This window comes from Eublepharis macularius, chromosome 6 (genome assembly GCF_028583425.1).
Source record: "Eublepharis macularius isolate TG4126 chromosome 6, MPM_Emac_v1.0, whole genome shotgun sequence".
Taxonomy (NCBI): Eukaryota; Metazoa; Chordata; class Lepidosauria; order Squamata; family Eublepharidae; genus Eublepharis; species Eublepharis macularius.
Genome location: NC_072795.1, coordinates 8,009,274 through 8,032,480, shown reverse-complemented (window position 1 = coordinate 8,032,480; position 23,207 = coordinate 8,009,274). Strand labels below are relative to the sequence as shown.

Below are 23,207 nucleotides of genomic sequence, written 5' to 3'. Positions count from 1 at the left end.
GGCTGTAGCAGTTGAAAAGAGCAAAGAGTCCAGTTGCACCTATAAGACTAACAAAATTAGTTGTAGGGTATGAGCTTCTGTGAGTCACAGCTCACTTCTTCAGATACAGTTAGAATATGAGTGGAGTGATTTCAAGGAATTAATGGACATAAGTCTAACATCAGAAACCAGAACATTCAAAAACCGCTGGGGGGACATTTTAACATTCAGTTGCTGACCTAAAAATAGCAGTTATCCTGCAGAGGAATTTCAAACGGAGCTTAGAAAGCAAGACTACGGAATTGCAACTGATAATGAAGCTCAAAACAATGCACCCACCTGGACTGAATCCAGACTTAGACTTCCTGTTTCATTATGAAGGCTGATTTCTTCACACCCACCACCCCTCTGAATACCTCACCCAATCCAATTACGCCTGCTGTTGTCTTTCACCAGCTATTGTCATTTGGCATCTGAAATCACTCCACTCTCCAAGCTATAAGGACAGATGGACTCACATTCTAGCTGTATCTGAAGAAGTGAGCTGTGGCTCACCAAAGCTCATACCCAATCGAAACAGGAAACAGAGCTGTGGCTCTCGAAAGCTTATGCTACAATAAAGTTGGTTAGTTGGCAGAGGGAACCCAACTCCTTAAAATAGTGAAGAGTCCAGTAGCACCTTGAAGACTAACCAACTTTATTGTAGCATAAGCTTTCGAAAGCCACAGCTCTCTCGTCTGACGCTGCATCTGACGAAGAGAGCTGTGGCTTCCGAAAGCTTGTGCTACAATAAAATTGGTTAGTCTTCAAGGTGCTACTGGACTCTTTACAATTTTGCTACTACAGACTAACTCCTCTGGATGAGAAATTGTTAAGTCTTATAGGTGCTACTGGACTCTCGTGCAATCCGCCTTGCGCCTGGAAGAGAAACAGGGACGAGGACTAAGGCGAAGAAACCAAGAGTGAAATCCTAAGCAGAGTCACGCCGGTGGAAGCCCATTGAAATCGACAGGCTCAGACCCGGCGCGAGCCTGCTTAGGAGGACTGAGCTGAGAGTCTCCCTGCGGGGCGAGCGCCCCCTGGCGGCGGCGGCGCGCGCCCTCCGTCCCCGCGCCGCCGCCTGCTTCTCTCTGGCGCCCCCAGCGGCCGACGGGGCCCCTCGGCGCTCGCCGGCAGGCGCGGCGGCCCCGGCGACTGGGCCGGGCCGGGGCGAGCGCGGCTGGCTGGCTGGCTGGCTGCGGGCTGGGGCGGGGCGGGCCTCTCCCTGGCGCGGCCGCGCGGCCTTTTCCGGCGGGCGGCGGGAGGGCCGGGCTCGCCCTCGCCCTGCTCGGCCCATGGATGTCACCTAGCGCCTGCCCGCCCGGCCTCCCGCCCGCCCGCATGGCGGCGCCCCCGGACGTGGCTTCGGCCTCCAGCGCGGCGCTCTTCCGCCTCCGCCACCTCCGCCTGGGCCTGGAGCTGCGCCCCGAGGCCCGCGCCCTGGCCGGCTGCGTCGCGCTGGAGCTCTGCGCCCGCCGGGCCGCCCGCCGCGGGCCCCGCGCCCTGGTGCTGGACGCCCACCCGGCCCTCCGCGTGGCCTCGGTCCACCTCCGCGCCGGCCCCGAGCGCTGCGGCTTCGCCTTCCCGCGGCGGGCCGGGCCGGGCCGGGAGGGCCCCGCCGAAAGCCCGGCCCCGGCCGCCTGCCCCCGGCCGGACCCGCACCCGCACCGCCCCCTCAGCGCACGCCCGGCCTCGGGGCCCGCCAGCGCCCTCCTCAGCCCGCCCTGGGGCGCCCCCGCGGCCGGCTGCGACCCCCTCGGTGGCCTTGACTGCGCCCTCGCGTGCCCTCTCAGCCCACCTTTAGGCGCCCCCCAAGACAGCTGCCCACTGGCTGCCCCCTGCGACCCCCTCACCGCCCTCGACTCTGCCCCCGCGTGCCCCCTCAGCCCAGCCTTGGACGACCCCACTGCCTCCCCTGCCCCCCCTGCTGGCTGCCCCCTCGGGGCCCCCTGCGCCCCCCTCGACTCTGCTCCCCCTTGCCCCCTCAGCCCACGCCTGGGCACCCCCTCCGGCTCCCATGCCCCCCTGGACAGCTGTCCTCACCCCCAGGGCTGCCCCCGCCCCCCTACCCCCTCCGGGTCCCCCGAGCCCCCTCCCTCTCCTCGCCCTGCCACCCCCCTCGCCCTGCCCCTCGGTGGACTTCCCCCCAGAGGTGCCCTCTCCGCCCCTGCCCACCTTCTCCGACTCAACCGCCGCTTCGTGCCCGCTGGTCTTCAGGGTGGACCCCTTCACGGACTACGGCTCAGCCCTCACCATCTCTTTGCCGTCATCCTTGGAGCCCCACCAGCCCTTCCAGGTCATCGTCCGCTACACCACTGTTGACGCTCCAGCTGTGAGTATTCTAACCCCCCAAAGAGTGGATTTGGGGGAAGATATTCTCATGCAAAGGTATGAGAAGAGGAACTCTGCCATGGGCTGCTGGGTGCCTCTGGGATGTGAAGGGCAGAGCCCGCTGCCCGCAATTAGTATTCAGAGGTACACTACCATGGGCAAGAACCAGAAGGTAGAGACTGATCCTGATAAAAATAGGGACAGTTGGAGCATTCATAGTTTCAAGTCGGTAGCCATGTTGGTCTGCTGTAGAAAAGCTAGATTTTGGTCCAGCAGCGCCTTAAAGACCCACTAAATTTACAGGATATGAGCCTTCGGGTGTCAAAGCTGAAGAAGGGACTCTCGAAAGCTCACACCCTGGAAATCTAGTTGGTCTTTAAGGTGCTACTAGACCTAAGTATACCCCAAAGATGGTTTCATTTAGCCCTCATGGGTAAGCACCAATGACAAACCTGTCATCCGTGTATTGGTTTACTTATAAATGTGTCTTTTAAACCCGTCTAAGCCAGTGGCACTTGCTGCAGCTTGTGGCGGTGAGTTCCGTAAGGTAATTAGATGTCGTGTGAAATGCATCCTTTTATCTTCCCTCTACTGCCTTGTCATCTTAATTGTCAAAAGTTAAACTGAGGCTGTGCGAAGACCAGGCCTCTCATTTTTGTTCTACAGAGTTGGTTCCAACGGACCGTGGATGTCTAGGTTGTTTCTTTCAGTCTTGAGCTTGCATTGGTAGAAGAGGTGACTCTTTGAAAATTTATTTACTTCATTCACACCCTGCTTTACTTCCTCCATGGGGGACCCAAAGCTGCATATATCATTTTCCTAGCCTCCATTTTATTGTCACAGGGTAGATGAGCCTGAGTGCACATGTTTGGCCAAAGGTCACCTAGTAAACTTCCATGGCAGAGTGGGAATTCGAACCTGAGTCTCCCAGAACTTAGTCCAACTCTCTAGCTGCTACACCACACAGGCACAACTCTGGATCAAAAGCAGGCTGAAAGGTTAACTAGCCATTCGAACTGAGGCCTCCCAATGTTCTATCCCAGTCCTTTGTAAAATGCGGTTCATGATGATTGTGGGGAGACTCATATAAAGTGTGTTGATGAGAAAATCAGTATTGGCAGATAGTCTTCCTTGATCATAGATGCAGAGAAGTTAGCCGTGTTAGTCTGTGGTAGCAAAATCAAAAAGAGTCCAGTAGCACCTTTAAGACTAACCAATTTTATTTTAGCATAAGCTTTCGAGAATCAAGTTCTCTTCGTCAGATGAGTCTTCCTTGAGAGATTGCTTGCATGCTGTCGGTAATCTTCTCCCACCACAGGAAGACACTGGCTGTAGTTAGAGGGCATGCACTCTAGTCACATGGGGCAGTACCTTGCATAAAATGGAAATGTATTCCCCAGATCTTCTGCAGTATGCATACAGACTGATTTATGTGGATAAGATTCCCTGAGACCTTAACTTAATAATAATAATAGTAACAACAACATTTGATTTATATAGTGCCCTTCAGGATGACTTAACACCCGCTCAGAGCGGTTTACAAAGTATGTCAGTATTATCCCCACACAGGGGTCATTTCATAGAAAAAGAGCTGGAAGGACTCATTAGCATAACTCATTAGCATATGCCACGCCCCTTGCCATCACCAGAAGTGTGTCATTAGCATAACTGATTTGCATATGCCACACCCCCTGACATCACCCATCCTGGCTGTTTTGGACCCAATCCTGGCCATTCAGGGCCGAAATTGGGCCCAAAATGGCAAAAAGGGGCCCAAAATGGTCAGGATCGGGCCGCTGCTGAGTGGGAGAGTGATCCATCACCTGTCAGAGGCCCAATCCAGGCCGTTTCAGCCCCAACCCAGGCTGAAACGGGCCCAAAATGGCTGAGAGTCAGGTGGGTGGGGCCACCTGATATGAGACCTCTTTGGGAAACTGCTGGAACTGCATTCCTGTGTGTTCCCCCTTGAAATGAGCCCTGTCCCCACAACAAAACACCCTGTGAGGTGGGTGGGGCTGAGAGAGCTCTGAGAGAGCTGTGACTGACCCCAGGTCATCCAGCTGGCTTCAAGTGGAGGAGTGGGGAACCTGGCTCTCCAGATTAGAGTCCTGTGCTCTTAACCACTACACCAAACTGGCTCTCAAACTACACCAAACTTAACACCTTGGCCATTATGCCACACCAGCTCTTGTTCTGGCCCAGATGCATCTGACGAAGAGAGCTGTGGCTCTCGAAAGCTTATGTCACAATAAAGTTGGTTAGTCTTAAAGGTGCTACTGGGTTCTTTACTATTTTGCTCCCCAAATGTTGTAACCTACTAAACTTTTCTTTTATAATTTAGCAACCTGCTACATTTTGCTTGGCTTTCTGCTCCATGAGTTGAAACACAACACGTCTCAATATTATTGTGCCCTGAGAACACTGTACCTGCCTTTCCCCTGCATTTTCTGGTTCCAGCTGGTGTTGGGACAAACAGAAGCATTTTTGTTCCTTAGATTCAGTGTCGGTTCAAATCGGTGTCTGGAACAGTCTGCTTCCAAGAGAATAATAGATGAAAGTCATCCCTGTTCTTAAAGCTCCGGAAGGAGTTACGAGACCGCAGTTGTACATGTTTCCCGGAGCTGTGGGCTAGTAGCAATGGTGGTGGTTTCCCTTCTCTTTTATTAGTTACCAGTGGAACAGACCCCGAGCCGAAGACCAAAAATTATGTTGCAAGTATATTAAATTGCACGTAAAAACAAAGCAAGCAATGCTAATAATACATAGCATTTCCTGGTGTTTGTAGGGCATGATTTTGCAAGCCATAAAACACCATTGTCGGTTAGGATTGTATCATAGTCCCCATATTGGTGGAGAGCAGACAGATGAATCATAGAAACAAAGGGTTGGAAGGGATCTCCAGGGCCAGCTAGTCCAACCCCCTTGCTCCATACCCAGAAGATGGAAAAACACTGCCATGATCCCTAGACAAACTGGCCTGGAGAAAATTGCTACCTGACCCCAAGGTGGAGACCGGCATTACCCTGGGGATGTAAGAAGGGGCCATGAGAACTAAGCACTAATATAACCCTGACCTCCCTCTCATGATCTGCCCAGGTTCACAGAATCAGCATTGCTGTCAGATGGCCGTTTAGCCTCTGCTTAAAAACCTCCAAGGAAGGACTAACTGATGTGGGTTACCAGCTCAACATCATGGGATGGGGGGTGAATCCTGTTGACCCATTTTGCTGTCCTTGGGCAATTGACACCTTCTGTTGACAAGAAGAACCTCTGGCATTGGCAGAGGAAAGTGCCGCAGTTAGCACAGCTGATCTGCCGTGTCCCATACCCACAGGGCAGTTCTCTTATTCTTGTATTTTTCCGTGTCTGCCCATACAATTGGAACAGCCACGAGCTCCTCCAGCCCAGATGTGATTGAAGTCAGAACTAAAGAAGCTAAGCCCAGAGGAGGCGGTGGGAGATCAGGAACTGGGTTTCTTGCATTTTTTTTTAAAGTTAAAGCAGTTTTAACGATTTATTTATTTATTTGGTATGATTTATACCCCACCCTCCCCACAGATGGGCTCAGGGTGGATAACAACATTCAAAAAATACATTAAAAGTCACAAAAACAAAAAATCAATAATAATTTTTTAAAAAATCATTAAAATAGTCCAGCAGCAGGCTATTTAAACAAATATTGGGCGTCCGTATACGGGCATAGCAGATGGCCTAGGGCAGCCCCAGAAGAAGTGGTGGTCTTAGATGGAAGAAGGAGGACACCCGCTGGTGCCCGGTGGAACATCTCCGTTTTACAGGCCCTGAGAAACTGTAACAGGTCCCGCAGGGCCCAGATCTCCAGCGGGAGAGCGTTCCACCAGGCCAGGGCCAGGGCAGAAAAAGCCCTGGCCCTGGTTGAGGCCAGACGGATGTCCCTCAGGCCGGGGACCACCAGAAGTTGCTTGTCTGCAGAGCGCAACACCCTGCAGGGGACGTAATGGAAGAGGCGGTCCCACAGGTATGCAGGTCCCAGTCCATGAAGGGCTTTAAACACCAAGGTTAACACCTTGAACCAGATCTGGAACTCCACTGGGAGCCAGTGCAGCTGGCACAGCACAGGATGAGTGTGCGCTCGATGGAGGAGTTGGACCTCAGAACCAGAGTAGAAGGATGGCTAGGAAGCCCTTTTGTGCTGTGCCCTTTTCTCCCTCCCCAAATGTATCGTTGCCATACAGGGGCACATAGCAGCTTGAAGGTTTGATGCTTGTTTTCGCTTGTGAAAATTATATATGGAGTGGATTTAATACCACCCCAGCTACACTGCTGTAACCCTCATCCCCTCCCAGATGTTTTAATTAAAAAGAAAAAGAAAACTTTTGATCTGGGAATATTCATTCCTCCTCCTCTAATTTACATTTGAAGTACCCCAATTTGTTGAACAGTGAAGTGGTTACTAAATGTGGTATCTAAGCTTGCTAAATGACTATCAGACTTTGGAAAGCTGGTATCACCAGATCAAGTTCATCAGTTTTTTGCGTTAATGAAACAAAAGTTTTAATTGGTTTTTGCGTATATGGGCAATGAATTGTTACTGTTTTGAATTTTATTGTTCTTATCTTCCTTAGTGGGTCGTGAAAATGCTTTTCTGAATAATGCTTTTTATAGGGTAGGGTATAGGGCACTAGAGATGAGTTTATGGAACTGAGGGGGTGGTGGTCCCCAAAAGACTACTGCCTTAGATGGTATTTTGCTTGTTTTGTTTATTAGATATCATTTTTTTTTGCATTTTGTAATCTGCTTTCAAAGGCAGGCTATAAATGAAGTTGTTAAGAACAACAGCAACAGAAACAGCAACAGGGCTTATATACCACTCTTCTAGACAGATTAGTGCTTCACCCAGAGCAGTGAACATGGCCAGTGTTTTTTTCCCCCCCCACAATACAGCTGAGGAGCTGGGGCTGAGAGGAATGGCTTACCCAAGGCCACCTGCTGAGCTCAAGGCAGTAGTGGGACTTGAACCAGTGGAGTGCTGGTTCACAGCCAAACCACTTAACCACTGTGCTACAGCAGCTAAATTGGCCTTCAAAAGTAGGTGGAAACCCAAAAGTCACTTTCAGGCCCAAAAGCGTGCCTGACCTTGCCCCAGAAACTTTTTAGAGGGCCTTTTCCCTTTTGACTGGCCAAGTGCCTGTCTAGATCCATCTGTGTGTGTGTTGTGTGCCGTCAAGTTGCCTCCAACCTATGGCGACCCTATGAATGCGAGACCTCTGAAATGTCCTCTCGTTAACAGACTTGTTCAGGTCCCGCAAACTGCTGTTAACCTTCATGTTGTTCACGCTCATCCTTCTTGGCTGCTTTCCAATGTTGTGAAGCCAACCTGTAGTTGAGATATGACAGAACTTGCATAGATTCCTTTTTTTTAATCCCTTGAGTTTTCCAGCTTGTGTGACTTGGTACCTAACCTCTTCTCGTCGCTGCTATGTTCTTTTCTTGACAATGGAACAAACCATGCTCGGCCATCCGGTTATCAAAATAGGCCCTGGAATGTCCTGCTGCAACTTGGACGGCTGCCCATGGGTCAGACATGCCATCGTAGCTCTCGTTTTGTCTTTCCCTGTTCCCGCACATTGCTCTTTCTCGCTGTTCTGCCAAAGAAGTGAGATGTGCATGAAGATCGGATTACTGCTTGTGCTGTTTGGAAGAGGCCTGAAGCCAAAGTATATGACAGTTTGGCTTTTCACTCCAAACTGAAAGCTGGGAAGTATTTCAAACTAGCAGGATGCCTTGTGTCCTGTGCTGGTGGTATTATCCTCCAGTGTTGAGGCTAGAAGATAACCACTTGCCCAAAACACAGCAGCCCGTACACGGGCTTTCTCTGTGGTGGCTCCTACCCTGTGGAACGGCCTTCCTGAGGAGGTCAGGGGAGCCCCCACCCTCCTGGCTTTCCACAAATGAAGCAAAACCAAATTATTCAAAAAGGCTTTTTACTCAGATAGGAGGGCTGTATGGTAGGGATGAAGTCTTAGGTGCTTCACTAATGAGTTAGGGACCAGAGACTTCCCCATGTTGCCTTACATAATGTCTGCTGCTTTAAATATGTACACTTATGCACTACCACGCTTCATGTTGTCAAATGTTAGTCCTAGAATTATGTTCTGTTTCAGCTTCATGTTGTCTGTTATCAGTCCTAGAATTGCTTATGTTTTGTTTCAGCATTTCTTCTACTCTGTATTGGATCCTTGCTTATGGTATGTCTTTGTAAACTTGTTTGTATTTACCCTACGGCATTGTTTATGGAAATGTCCTTGATATTGTACGGAAATGTCCTTGGTATTGTATGGAAATGTCCTTGCTGCTGATTGTATTAAGCTCATACTGTGTAATCCGCCTTGCGTCTCAGTGAGAAAGGCGAACTATAAATGACATACATACATACATACATACATACATACATACATACATACATACATACATACAGCGGGTGCCCTCCTTCTTCCATCTAAGACCACCACTTCTTCTGGGGCTGCCCTCGGCCATCTGCTATGCCCATATACGGACTCCCAATATTTGTTTAAATAGCCTGCTCCTGGACTATTTTAATGATTTCTAAAACATTATTATGAATTTTATGTTTTTGTGATTTGAATGCATTTTTTGAATGTTGTTAGCCGCCCTGAGCCCATCTGTGGGGAGGGCGGAGTATAAATCGAATAAAATAAAATACATACATACATACATACATACAGGCCACCTAGTGAATAGGTGGTAAAGATGAGATTTGAACTGGCAACCTAGAACTCAGCCCATTCTCTTAGCTAGTATGTTGTATCAGCTCTCAGTCTGTTTCCCAACTGGCTATATGCACAGCAGAGTAAATTTAACTTAACGTAAATAGCGCTGACTGCTTATGTATGTACCAGCTTACTGCATAAACCTTGTATTTGCTGCCCTTGCTATTTTGGCCTCTGCTTCTGCATCAAGCCTTGGAGGGCATTATCATTCCTTTTAATAGCAAAATGCTCAATGAGGAGTCTCTCTCCAGGTCAGCAAAACAGGGCCACCCACAGACAAAGTGCAGATTTCCTGACTCCTGTGGTATGCAGGAACGTAATAGCTGGTACATTTAAAAAAAGAGAATCCCCTTTCCTAAATCTACACTGAGAACAAATTCATGGCCCTCCAGGAGCCAAAGAATGTGAAGGGCGCAGTTGGTTACAGAAAAAGGAGATAGATCCAGAGGAGTTAGCCGTGTTAGTCTGTAGTTGCAAAATAGTATAAAGTCCAGTAGCACCTTTAAGACTAACCAGCTTTATGGAGGCATAAGCGTTCGAGAACCACAGCTCTTTTCGTCAGATGCATCTGACGAAGAGAGCTGTGGTTCTCGCAAGCTTATGCCAGAAGAAGGAGAGCGAAGGAAAACAGCCTGCTTGAGATGCGAAAGTCTTGCATTGTGCTGCTCGTATCTGGGGCCAGATGAGCCCATCCTGCTCTGCAGCCAGCATTATAGACTCTAGGGCAATAGTGCTGCAGTGCCAGACCAGCAAGCAGGGCCTCCAATGCCCTCGTCTCACGTTGCCGCCTCTGAGCCCAGTAGCTCTGCAGCTCACCTTGGACTTGGGTCGAAGCGACATGGTCCTGGGAGACACAGGCGAGGGCAAGAGACGCCCGTCAGCCCCTCTGAAATTGCTGCCCTCCACTCTTTTGACCCTTCGGACGCATGTTTGAGGTGCTTGAGTGACAGCCTGAAACTGCCATTGAGAGCTAGTGCTAGGCGAGCAGGAAGTGACTCACTGGTGGAGCCTTGAAGCTCAGGAGTCCAGTCCTGTTGTGCTACAGCGAGGGCCACTCTTTTGCAAATGATGCAGAACGGAATTATTCTAAAGGGCCTTTTACACAGATAGGAGGGCTGTATTGTAGGGAGGGGGTCTCCAAGAGATGCTTCAGTAACGAGATAGGGACCGTAGACTTCACCACTGTGTTGCCTTGTGCGCTTATCTGTTGCTTTAAGTATGACCCCGCTAAGTAGTTTTGTGATGTCTAATGTCTCAGAATTGCTTATGCTCTGATTTAGCATTTCTTCAACTTTGTATTGGATTTTTTGCTAATATTATGTCTTCGTAAACTTGCATTTATTTACCCTGTGGCATTGTTTATTGAAATGTCCTTGATGTTGACTGCGCTAATCTCACTTTATGTAATCCGCCTTGAGTCTCAGTGAGAAAGGTGGGCTATAAATGACATAAATAAATAAATAGAAATTTGAAAGTCTTTCCACCGCTCCTCCTCAGCAATTCCTCATGGGCTCCAACTTGGTTTTGCATATCATGACTGAATCTGTTCTTGGACCAATCCAGGGCTCCAGATCCAAATTGCATAATGATTGGGGTGGGTGGGTGTGTGCATAATTTCTTCTCTAGAGTCAGCATTATAGAGCCCCCCCACCCCCAGGAAGGGCACCTGGAAGAACAGCAGTTTCAGGGCACCTGGAAGAAGATGGAAAACCTCAGTGTCAGGAGCATGAAGTGTGTGTGAATGAGCCAGCAGGAGGCAGAATGAAAAATGAGAAAGAAGCAGGGTTTTTTTTCAGCAGGAACACGCTGGAACGGAGTTCCGGCACTGCTTGAAAATGGTCACATGACCGGTGGCCCCGCCCCCTGGTCTCTAGACAGTGGCGAGTTTAGATTACCCTCTGCGCACAGCGATCTATACTCCCCTCTGTCTGGAGATCAGGGGGCGGGGCCACCAGCCATGTGACCATTTTTGCTGAGGGCGATTTAAATTTTAAAAAACTCCTCCCCTTGTTCCAGCTGACCCAAAGTGATGCCATTGCGCCATCCTGGAAGCATGTGCGCACTTTGCACATGTGCATGTGGTACCAGGGGCGCCACCTCCCGCCAGGAGTTACACGCTGTGCTGGCAACCCACTGAGTTCCACCTCCTCTTTTCCCAGAAAAAAAGCCCTGGAAAGAAGGCTGTTCTGAACACAGCCTTTGGTTTCTAAACTGTCCAGGCAGGGACAGGAACCTGTTCATATCGTAATTAAGCATGTTGTTGGCCCGCAATTCATGTTTGTGTTCAAAGCTCAGTTGTTACTTTTTTATAAAATGCCCGAAGTGATGTACAATAAAGAATTAAAATCATGTATCCATAACAAAGCGAGCCATTTTACACCCACAGCAATTCAAGACTCATTGAAAATCAAGCTCCACTCTAGATCCAGAGGAGTTAGCCGTGTTCGTCTGTAGTTGCAAAATAGCTTTACTACTGAGCTCAGCTCTGTCATCCAATCAGTACTATTTTATAAGGCTTTTCTGGCCTTTAAAAAAACCCCAGAAAACTGTAGCTTGCCAGCAGTAAGTGTACAAGAATGGAGCCGGGCATGCCTTTTCGGGGTAGCAAGTGCCATGGGTGGGTGGGTGGGTGCCATAGCAACTCTTCCTGATTGCAGTATACAGAGGTATATGCAGCAAGGCCTCTGCTGCTGATGTAAGGAGGTGGAGAGGCGTAAAGGAGAAGAAATACTTGGGGAGCTGTTCAGAAACAGCTGTGGCACTGACAGCTCGCTCAAACACTATAATAATTAGTAATTCCATTCTCAGAGGAAGATTCTCTTAACTCCATCCCGCAACTTTTTGGTGCTGCCTGCAATATATTCCAATGGAGCCAATGCATTCGTGGCTCCCATTGTATCGAATGGAACTTTCCAGGGGGCACCCGCTTTGGGGGGGGTCTATAACTCGGACATTCGAAAAGCAGTCTTTGCCAAACTTGGAGGGTGGCTGAAGGAGAGCCTGTTGAAGACTCCCTGCAAGTTTGGCATCTCTGACTATGAAGGGGACCGTTTTAGGGCCTCAGGAAATGACGAACCATGACCTGAACAAACCGGTTATCGTGCCTCGATGACCTTTGTTTTTATTTCGGTCTGTTTTTCTCACATGTTCTTTCTTACTCTTCCCTCAGATCTGGTGGCTGGATCCAGAGCTGACCTACGGGATCTCCAAGCCGTTTGTCTTCACCCAGGGCCATTCAGTGTGTAACCGATCTTTCTTCCCCTGCTTCGATACCCCGGCTGTAAAATGTTCCTATTCTGCCATTGTGAAGGTAGGGAGCTGGGAACAGAGGCTGTTTCTTGGGGGGAGTGATTGGAATATTGTCCTGCCTGAAATCAGTCGGGATTTGATTTGAGCATCGTTATTTGGCTTGTATTTGAGAAATGAGACTTTTAAAAAAAACATGCTAATTTTTCATACTAGGCTAATATCTCAAGAATTTTTCCAGTAGACAAAAAGTTGAACTATTTGATCAGGGGAAATTCGGTATATTGCATCTAATGCGGTTTAAGAGTCTGTTTGTGTTGTTTTGTTGTGTGAAATTTTATTTATTTATTAAAACATGCATATCCCACCTTTCCCTTTGGTCAAGGCTACCTATAAAAAACAGTAAAAATGTTACAAATTAAAAACAAATATACTCCCACCCCCTTAATGCCTCCCCCCCAACCCAAAGATGCCAGCTGTTTATTTTGTGGCCTCTTTAAATAGAGCCCCTTGGAAGGCAGGTGGTCCTTTAGGCATTCCTGGTAACTTTGATCTTCTGGGGTGGTTATACCGAACGGAGAATTCTCAAGCAGATGCTGGCCAAGGAGGAATATGAAAAACAGTTTTTCCTGTGCCTGTTGAACCTGGAGTTGTAGCCATTGACACCTGAATCATGCACAGTCTCCTAAAACTTCCACTGAAATATGTTCGTAGCGAGCATTCGGAAGTTCTTACCTTCTGCAATTTGTGCCTTATCGTTGACCAGTCAGAGGAGAAGCCTTGTTCCTTTCTTCTCTTAGGTGTGATTTGCTGTGCCAGAGTTCAGCTGATTTATGATTTAGTCTTTTCATGCGTTGTTTACACCCTTGACGCTCACTGAATTCTCATGGTCCATCAGTTCATTACAAACCAAAGAATTTGCACTCAGGATTTCTTAACAAGTAAAGGCACGAATAATCTACTTTTCATGTTCCTGAGTATTCACTCCTTTTTATGTTGTCGCATCGGATTTTGTTCTGCCTAGTCCAGCACTACTTGCAGAAATCCTAGAAACCAGCAGGCACAAGTTGACCAGAAATTGGTTAGTGGTTTCCCAGTGAACTGCCCTGACCTGGATAGGACAGGTGAGCCTGATCTCGTCAGATCGCAGAAGCTAAGCAGGGTCAGCCTTGGTTAGTAATGGGATGGGAGACCTCCAATGAAGACCAGAGTTGAAGTCTCTTGCCATGAGCCATGAGGGTTCAACAAAAGTCAGCTATGACTTGGGGGCAGAATTTCATTTCCCCCAGCGAATGAGGTTGCACTTTTTGCCCACCTCTGTTCTAAGGCATGGGTAAGATTTTCTTTGTGGTGGTGTTTGGACTGCCCTCCTCATGGAGAATCGCCTGGATATCTCTCTCTCTCTCTCTCTCTCTCTCTCTCTCTCTCTCTCTCTCTCTCTCTCTCTCTCACACACACACACACACACACACACACACATTTTTCAATTGCCACTGTCCTGGGTTTGGGTACTGCCTGAAGAAATCCTAGATGCCAGAGAAATGGCTAGATAGATGTCTCAGTGGCTGAAGCTGGCTCTTCAGTGTCTTCAGGTGCTTTGCCTCTCTAAGAGCCAAGCTACAAGTGATGCCTTACACAGGTTGGACACTTGTCAGCTTCCCTCAAGTTTTGATGGGAAATGTAGGCGTCCTTGTTTTACAGCTTGGCTCTCCATTACAGCTGCAAGACCAGGACGCCTACATTTCCCATCAAAATTTGAGGGAAGCTGACAAGTGTCCAACCTGTGTCAGGCGTCACTTGTAGCTTGGCTCTTAGTGACTAGCAAAGCACAGAATATAGACAAAAATGTGTAAATCTCCAAGATTTGCGTAGTTCAGACAGGTTGTGGAATCTAGTTTTCCTTATTGCAGAATTTGCATTGCACGGGCACAGAATGTCATTGTAAAGAAAAACAAACAGAGCCACCTACATTTTGTGAATCCAGTGCTTCCTCTCCTCAGCTGTCTTGATGCCTTGTATGTGCTGTGTTTTAGGCTCCTGCGGGTATGCAGGTGTTGATGAGTGCTACCCAAAGCAGCTACAAGGAACAAGAGGGTGTATACGAGTTCTTTATGGAATACCCAGTCCCTGCCTATCTGGTGGCTCTGGTAGCAGGGGACCTGGCACCTGCAGATATTGGTCCCAGGTAAGACTTGACGGGCAGATACTTTGCTGGCTTGGGGTGAGGAGCAGTTTAGAGTCTGATAAGCAGCGTGGATCATGCAGACTCTTCTGTGCTGGCCCTAGAGCGGTTTATGCATTCTCTTAGACCTATGTTTTCCTGGGAGGGGGATAGTGATAGTGATAGTAATAGTAATAGTAATAGTAATAGTAATAGTAATAGTAATAGTAATAGTAATAATAAACCAACTGACTATGGAAGAAGAATGCAGCAGTAGTCTCCATTGTCATTGGGGTCCTGGGAACTATTTCAAAAATTTTTGCAACTTATATGGAAAAACTGCAGCTCTCTAACATAACACCTACAGAATCGCAAAAGACAGTGTTACTTAGAACAGCGTACATATTGCACCGATACCTAGCTGCTAATAATCATAATCATAATAATGCAATAACATGCCATCTTTATTCGTTATTGATTGTGTTGCGTGTAATTTGAATAATAACAACAGCATTCGATTTATATACCGCCCTTCAGGACAAATTAACACCCACTCAGAGCAGTTTGCAAAGTATGTTGTTATTATCTGCACAACAATCTCCCTGTGAGGTGGGTGGGGCTGAGAGGGCTCCAAGAGAGCTGTGACTGACCCAAGATCACCCAGCTGGCTTCGAGCGGAGCAGCGGGGAATCAAACCTGGTCTCCCGTTGCTCTTAACCACTACATCAAACGTGTCTCTTAGAGCTTGAAATGTTGCGTGGATTTGTATTTGGAGACTGAGAAACAAACGTTTTTGTTGATTACTGACATACCTTCTGTGATGTCCCTTGTGTGAATTTAGGCGGCTTGCTTTTGCCTCCTCTTAACAGGAGCAGAGTGTGGGCAGAACCGTGCCTGCTGTCAACAGCTATCAGCAAACTCTCGGGCAGGGTCGAGCACTGGCTGAGTGCCGCAGAAAGCCTTTACGGCCCCTACATATGGGGACGGTAAGCTTGTGCGCTTGTGCGTGTCTTGCAGCTCCATGCTGGGGGGGAGGGCGGATCTAAGCCCATGAGTTTCAAGGCGTTGCCTCTCTACTCCCTCCCCCAAGTCTGAGCGCCAAGAGTTTTTTACTAGCTTAGGGCTGCATAAAAGTACGGGCATCACTATTGCATCCTTGCTTAGTGGGTTTATTAGCCTGAATTTAAGGAATGTGTAGTTTAGATGCTTCTCTCCGTCATGGGAAAGCCTGGAACATTTTGATTCGAAGTGCAGAGGGGTTTGAGCTTTGGCCATCTGGCTTCTTGAGCAGTGCAATTTACTCCAACCTTCTCTAGATCCGGGCAGGGGGAAAACACTGTCTTCATCGCATGGGGAAGGGAAGGATAAGGGAGCAGGAGGGGTCTGAGCTCTGGAGGCTCACATTGCTCTTTATTTCTTCCAGTATGACAGAACAATTATGGCAAATGAGGGCTAGGTCCCTTGGCCCTCGCTCTTCTGCGTTAATTCCAGAACCAGTGCTAGATAGTGGCACCAGTTTTTAGCACCTTGCTTCTCCTTCTCCTCCATAAAAATAACAACAGCAATAATAATAGCAACAGCAGCAGTGTGCTTATATAGCACCCTTCTGGACAGATTAGTGCCACATGCAGAGTGGTGAACGAAGTCAGTGTCGTTATTATTCCCATTATACAGCTGAGGAGCTGGGGCTGAGAGGAGCAGCTGACTCCAGGCCCACCTGCGGCGTTCATGGCAGTAGTGGGATTTGAACCAGCAGAGTGCTGATTAGAAGCCCAGCCACTTAACCACTATGCTACAGCTCTCCCAGCAGCTTAGTTCTGAAGATCACTGGACAGCCTTGGGCCTGTCCTCACCACCACTCAGCTTATTCTCCCCTACAGAGTGGGTAAATTGGGAATGTAACTGTCTGTGATGGAAAGGCAGGACACAAATGTGAAAATGCATTAATATAACGGGTGCCTGCCAAACGGTCAGCCCTTCTTATATAGCACTGCCCACTTACTCTCTTGATTAGCATAGTGTTCAAGAACACACTGGGCTGTCTGGGAGGGGTTGTGAAGGAGACCTCTCCTCTTCCCAGTGCATAGGTAGAAGCTTGGAGGATTTGGCTGCTAAGTCCTGGAGCTGATCTGGGTTTTCTGGTCCTTCCAGGTACGACATAGTTTTCCTCCCTCCCTCTTTCCCCATCGTTGCCATGGAGAATCCGTGCCTGACCTTCATCATCTCTTCCATCCTGGAGAGTGACGAGTTCCTCATCATTGACGTCATCCACGAGGTGGCCCACAGCTGGTTCGGCAATGCCGTCACCAATGCCACGTGGGAAGAGATGTGGCTGAGCGAGGGGCTGGCCACTTACGCTCAGCGCCGGATCACCACTGAGACCTATGGTGAGCCACAGGGGTTGGGGCTGGGAGTGGCCTAGAGAAATGAGGGCTGGGGGCAGGGAGGAATGGGAACCTTAAGAGGAGAGGTTAAAGGAAAGGAAAATGGAAGCAAGAGAAGATGGCTGAAGTTCTCTTTGAAATAACCAGCTCAGTGTTTACCCGCTTCTTGCTAAAGAAATATCACTTTTGGGATAGGTGCTGCCTTCACGTGCCTGGAAACTGCATTCCGCCTTGATGCCCTTCACAGACAAATGAAGCTCCTTGGGGAGGATAACCCTGTTAGCAAGCTTCAGGTTAAGCTGGAACCAGGTATGCCGGGATAGGTAGCCTGGGGTGTGGCTTTTACTTGGATGGGTCAGCTAGACCTCAAGGTGCTTGAGCATCTTTAGGCACCCCAGTTTGAAAACTTCAGCATATTTTTGTGGTTGCGTCGCTTGTGATCTTGTGTATCTGAGCCTGGAATGGCTGTCTGAATATTGGGTCAGTTCTGTCAAATAAATGTAGCGTCACGCCCTCTTTTTGCAGCCACCCTTGAGTTACATCATGGTGGTGCCGGGGCTTATGATGATCTTGCAGTAGCCGACCTGTCTGATGGCACCTGAATTTGAATGCGTTAATGTGTTAATAAGATTTTTATTGTATTTTAACGGTATATTTGTTGGAAGCCGCCCTGAGCCCGCTTGCAGGAAGGGCGGAGTATAAGTTGAATAAAATAAATATGTAATAAATAAATGCGGGAATGATCAAGCATGAAAAATTGCTATAGCGTTACAGAAAACGTTTGTCTTCAAAATCACTATTTCTCATAGTATATTAGCTGGTCTCTATGGTTACAGAAAGCAGTGCAGCCAGGCTGCCTGCAGAGAGGGGGCGGGGCTCCCAGGTATGCAGAAACATGTGATTGTTTTATTTTACCAAGAGAGAAACCCCTTAAAAATCATCCCGGTGAGACCGAAAATAATCTAGAACAGACAGCATGTTAACCTGCTCAAGCCACCGAATACTTCGGGGAATAATGTTCCCCTGCCCGTGGTTCCCTGTGGGTCCTCCAGTTGTGTTACTCTAAAGTAAGGAAAGGCGCAGTGTCTTTGTTGCAAGGTGTTTAACTGGTTGTTCTAATTTTAGCACTCATTTCTATTTCCTTGGCCACCTTTCTTTTGCCTCCATCCTGATCATAGCTCCCCCCCCCCCTTCCCTTGGCAAACTGAATGTCCGCTTCCCTTAGAGCAGCCGCTCTGGAGCCATCTGCAGAAGTGCAAACTCGTACCTAGCATAAATTAAATAAAGTAACTACTGTCCCTGTTGTACTTTGGTCACGTCATGAGAAGACAGGATTCTCTGGAAAAGTCAGTAATGCTACGAAAAGTAGAAGGCAGTAGGAAAAGAGGGAGTCCCAGACGAGACGGCTTGACTCAATAAAGGAAGCCACGTCCTCCAGTTTGCAAGATCTGAGCAAAGCTGTTAATGATAGGACGTTCTGGAGGTCTTTCCTTCGTAGGGTCGCCATAGGTCAGAGGCAGCTTGACGGCACATAACACGTAACACAACCGCCCCTTAAATTCTGCACACAAGCCTGCCTTTAACTCTGACCTGATGATGAGGATCGTGTAGCATTCAAAAGATATTAAGCGATATAATAAGATGGCTGTATTCAATGAATGAGTGTGAACCCTAATCGTCAACATTTTCTGACCCTTCCTGCTCAGCTATTAGGACTTTTGTGAGCCATTTATATATATTGCAACATCTTGGCCAATGACTAATGGAGGCTTGTAACTGACAGGAATCCAGTGTTTCTACCTATTTGCTGTCAATAAAGATCATGCTCCAAAATAACTCCAGGGGCCTAGGTAAAGCCTGACTCCTAGATTACTTAGAGTAAGAAAGCAGACATAGATCCAGCTCTCTGGCTCCGTTGTATAGAGAACAGCACCCTCAAGACTGCCTTACGCACTCTAGTCTCTCAGGCTGGCTACACAGGAGCTTGCTCTTTGGGTCTGTGCCAGGCCTAAACCAAAGGGCACAGTACGTCTTCTTCCCTTCCATGTGCATAAACTCCCTTCCCTCCTCATGACTGTGATTGGTATTGAGCATCTCCTGAGTGGAAGCTACTGTTGAGAATTTAAGCAGGGAGCTCGGATGGGGACAGGAGCATCAAGATGCTTTCTCAGTGGATAGCTCTCTGGCTTCGGTGATAGCTCAAGATGGGTAGTCGTGTTAGTCTGTCTGTAGCAATAGAACAGAGCAAGAGTCCAGTAGTGCCTATAAGACTAACAACATTTGCGGTAGGGTGTGAGCTTTTGTGAGTCACAGCTCACTTGTATCTGAAGAAGCGAGCTGTGGCTCACGCATACCCTACCACACATTTTGTTAGTTTTATAGGTGCTACTGGACTCTTGCTCTTTTCTCTGGCTTTGTTTATGTCAGAGTTCTTGCTCTCTCTATCCCTCCTGGGCAGGGCTCTGTAGCACACAAAGGCAGTGTGGAGGGAACAGTTGCGGAGATGGAAAGACTCACCCTGGAAGGCTGAGATTTCCCACACCCGTTTTCCTTTCTTTTCTATTACTGTTCATTCGACTCAGTGGTCTCAAACAGCCGCTGATAAGAGTTTGTTTAGGCGGTTAATGGGAAGCTACGCACTTAATGATAGGGTTTATGCAGTTGCTTTAGAACGTTTCCGTATTTCTACCACGGCAGCCCAAAATCTAGCGACCCCCGTATGTAACCCGTCCGTCTTCATTGCTCAGCAGCCTGGAAGCCTCGGCAGTTAGAGAGGCAAAATCCTTACTAATTAGTGGGGAAATTAGCTCCTGTCTGAGTTTTCAAAATTCAGGGCGGCTTAAAAGTATGTGGTCAATGGATTCAATACGATTAAGGTCGCAATTGCATGTTCTCTCTTGAGTATGGAAAACCAGCGTAACTACCTGCAGATGGTAAAGCAGTAAAACGCGCCAACGTAAAGGCTCGTCTATATTTAAGACACGTTAAATCATAAAAATACATTGGGATGCGAACTGGCAGGGGAATGCCAAGGTTGAGCAAACTCTTCTTGACCTTATCGATGTGCTTTGGTAGTCCAGATGTTTCAAATGAATTCAGTCAGATGTTTTAGGTCATCAACATTTACTCTCCCCATCAATTCTGTTGAATTGCATTAGCTTGCAATTCACCAGTTTATCCCAGTTGCTCTTACAATTGTCTCATTTGATAAGACCGAGCAAACTTAACTCTGGATCTGACTCTGAGATCTTCTATCTTTCCCAAGTCTGTGTTGACAACTGGGTTATTGCTCTCCTCAAAAGCCCCGCTTTCAGTGAGGCCTCTGGCTTACCCCATTAATTTTGATTCCCATGTTTAAGACCATGTGACTGCATTTGTTTGTTTCCATCCCTTGCTGCCCCTCTCTCCCCTTCAGGTTGTACTTGGTCTTCCTCATTGTAAGCTCCTTGGGGGCAGGGACGCAGCTGATTCTTACTACTGCTTTCTAGACTTTTAAAAAGTTACGGCCTCGCTCACCATCTGAGAGGGAGGGAAATAATGCTGATCCTGTGAACCTGGGCAGGTCATGAGAGGGAGGGCAGGAAGGGTTACATCAGTGCTTAGTTCTTGTGGCCCTTTCTTACATGCCCAGGGTAATGCCAGTCACCACCTTGGGGGTAAGGAAGCAATTTTCTCCAAGCCAGTTCAGCTAGGGATCCTGGAGGTGTTTTGCCATCTTTTAGGTTTGGAGCAGGGGTCACTGGGTGTGTGTGGGGGGGTGGGTGGGTGGAGGAAGTTGTGAATTTTCTGCATTGCACAGGGGGTTGGACTAGATGATCCTGGAGGTACCTTCTGACCTTTTGATTCTATGAGAAGGTATTGCATAGAAGCTTTTGCTAGCTTTTTTGTCTCTGGCTTTACCAAAATACTCTCTTTACAGGTGTGAATCCCAGCAACCTGATGAACCTCTTTACATACGAGAAAGGTTACTGCTTTGTTTATTACCTGTCCGAGCTCTGTGGAGATCCAGCACGTTTTGATGCCTTCCTCCGAGTTAGTAACTTGGGTTTCAGGTGTTTGGGTGGGTGGTCCATGTACCTGCATGTAAGACCCTTGCCTGTGTGCCCTGTTTCAGTTCCTGTATCTAGATGCTGCTGCGTGAAGACTTTAGGACTTGGTAAATTCGCCTTGGGGTGGGAGAGGAGGTAGAGCGGGAAGAAGCAAAGGCTATCAGGGCAGGCAGCCAACACTGCGACGTCTGATGGAAGTTCCAGTGGTTTTCTCAGAAGCAGCTTTTAGCTGCAGCGCTCGTCACTTTGAACCTTAATAGCGTTCCATTTTTTTTATAACGATCCCGATGCCCAGAAACAAATCTGTAAGGCACGTGAGCTGTACGCCCCACCCCTGCGCCCCAGCTCACTTGTGACAACCTTATTTCAGTTTCTAGCCCATCACTGCTCTGCGAGTGTAGCGATAATGCTTGAGGCTCTTGGTGAATTCACAGGGGAAGAGAATGCTTTGATTTGGGGAGGTAGTCGTAACAAATGTCAATACATTTGGTTTATATGCTTGTTGCATTCTGCATTGCTCTCCTGTCCGGCTCTTTATCTGGAATGTTACTTTCTCCTTGTCCATGCTCCCCCCCCCCTTCCCTTCTCAGTTGCCTTTATATATTTGCCACTTCCTGATTATTTCACATGACAGCCCTCTCTTCCCCATCTCACCATCTGACTTCCTGCCCTTTCCTGTTGACATTTACCTTCTTCTTAACCGACCTGCGCTGATCTCTCTTCCAGGCCTACATTGAGAAGTACAAATTCACCAGCGTCGTGGCTCAAGATCTCTTGGACTCCTTCCTGGCTTTCTTCCCAGAATTGAAAGAACAGTGCATCGACAGCAAGACAGGTGGGGGAGGAAAGCGTGTGAACAGCATGATTCTGTGAACCATTGCACTGATACGGGAGTAATAGCGTAGGTGCTGTGCGTGTGTGATGCACAGGCCGTTCCGTCTAGCAGAGAGGGAATAGAGTCCCTTTCTGTCCAATTCGGCTGTGCCCTGGAGATCTCTGTGACTGTCAGACTGTGTAGGGACTTGCTACGACTCAAGGGAGTGGATGGAGGTTTCTCTGGAGATAGGGGACGGGCAACTCCTTCGGTCTCGCTTTGTGGGATAGTGATTTGATTGCTTCTTGTGTTGCTGCAGCTCAGATCCGTGCACTTGCTGGAAATGGCGAAGGAAATCTCAAAGGAGCACATTATGGGTTGGGTTGGGGGGAGGTTATGTAGGAAAATGTTAGCTCTAAGGAAATTGAAACCAGGGCTATTTTTCAGCTGGAACGCGGTGGAACAGAGTTCTGGAACCTCTTGAAAATGGTCACATGGCTGGTGGCTCCGCCCCCTGATCTCCAGACAGAGGGGAGTTTAAATTGCAGCGCGGAGGGCAATCTCAACTCCCCTCTGTCTGGAGATCAGGGGGCGGGGCCACCAGCCACGTGACCATTTTCTCCGAGGGCAACCCACTGAGTTCCACCACCTCTTTTCCCAGAAAAAAAGCCCTGACTGAAACCATTGATTGCGTTTGTGGTCTGACACACTGTTGACCCTGGCATGTACTGGAGCTCTGCTTGTGCCGCTCTTCGGCGTTTGTGCTGGTTAACGTTCAAAAGGTGGAAGAAAATAAAGTAGCACATTTGTCATGGCTTGTCTACACAGCTCGTCTTCCTGCAGCAGAGATGTCTGTAGTGTTGCATCGCTGGCCACGCACCCCTTCTGTATCTGGCCTAATTGCTTCTCGGAGTAACAGTGAACTCCTAAGCAGAGTTACTCCAGTCTAAGCCCATTGATTTCAGTGGTCCTAGACTGGAGTAACTCTGCTTAGGATTTCACTGCAAGTAAACCTGGCGTAGGCCACCTGCAGGATGTTCTCTCACTCTCCCAGATCGCGCCCTTTCCCCCCTGCTTGGCTTTGAGTTCCTACTTGCTGCCCTGAAACTGAGTAACACTAACAGGGAAAAGACCCCACCAACCGGAGAAATATCCCATGTACAACAATATGCGATCAGAGTAACCCAGTCTTGCATATGTTTTTAAAGTGACAAGTGCATATAGTGAACAAATATCTCTACATATACATTTCAATAAATACAGTACACATATATCACATTCCAATGAATCCAATAAATACCATGAATATAATATATATGAGTTAAGTGGGCTGGCTGCTTATTGGGCGCGGGGATCTTGTACCCCCAGTCTGTATTATCTGATCTGGGAATAGAACATAAGAACATTTATTTATTTATTTTATTCAATTTATAT

General features: G+C 48.1%; 1 protein-coding gene across 1 annotated transcript in view; it reads left to right on the top strand.

Annotated features, from left to right (window-relative positions):
- Positions 1 to 1,148: 1,148 nt before the first annotated feature.
- Positions 1,149 to 23,207, top strand: part of RNPEPL1 (arginyl aminopeptidase like 1) — a 31,524-nt gene continuing 9,465 nt past the window's right edge. Inside the window, exons 1-9 of the mRNA XM_054982770.1 lie at positions 1,149 to 1,635; positions 2,171 to 2,350; positions 12,289 to 12,429; positions 14,399 to 14,550; positions 15,396 to 15,512; positions 16,678 to 16,913; positions 17,106 to 17,219; positions 20,830 to 20,942; positions 21,686 to 21,794. Of these exons, the coding sequence (XP_054838745.1) occupies positions 1,318 to 1,635; positions 2,171 to 2,350; positions 12,289 to 12,429; positions 14,399 to 14,550; positions 15,396 to 15,512; positions 16,678 to 16,913; positions 17,106 to 17,219; positions 20,830 to 20,942; positions 21,686 to 21,794 (1,480 nt within the window). The 5' untranslated portion in view covers positions 1,149 to 1,317. The remainder of the gene's footprint in view (positions 1,636 to 2,170; positions 2,351 to 12,288; positions 12,430 to 14,398; positions 14,551 to 15,395; positions 15,513 to 16,677; positions 16,914 to 17,105; positions 17,220 to 20,829; positions 20,943 to 21,685; positions 21,795 to 23,207) is intronic.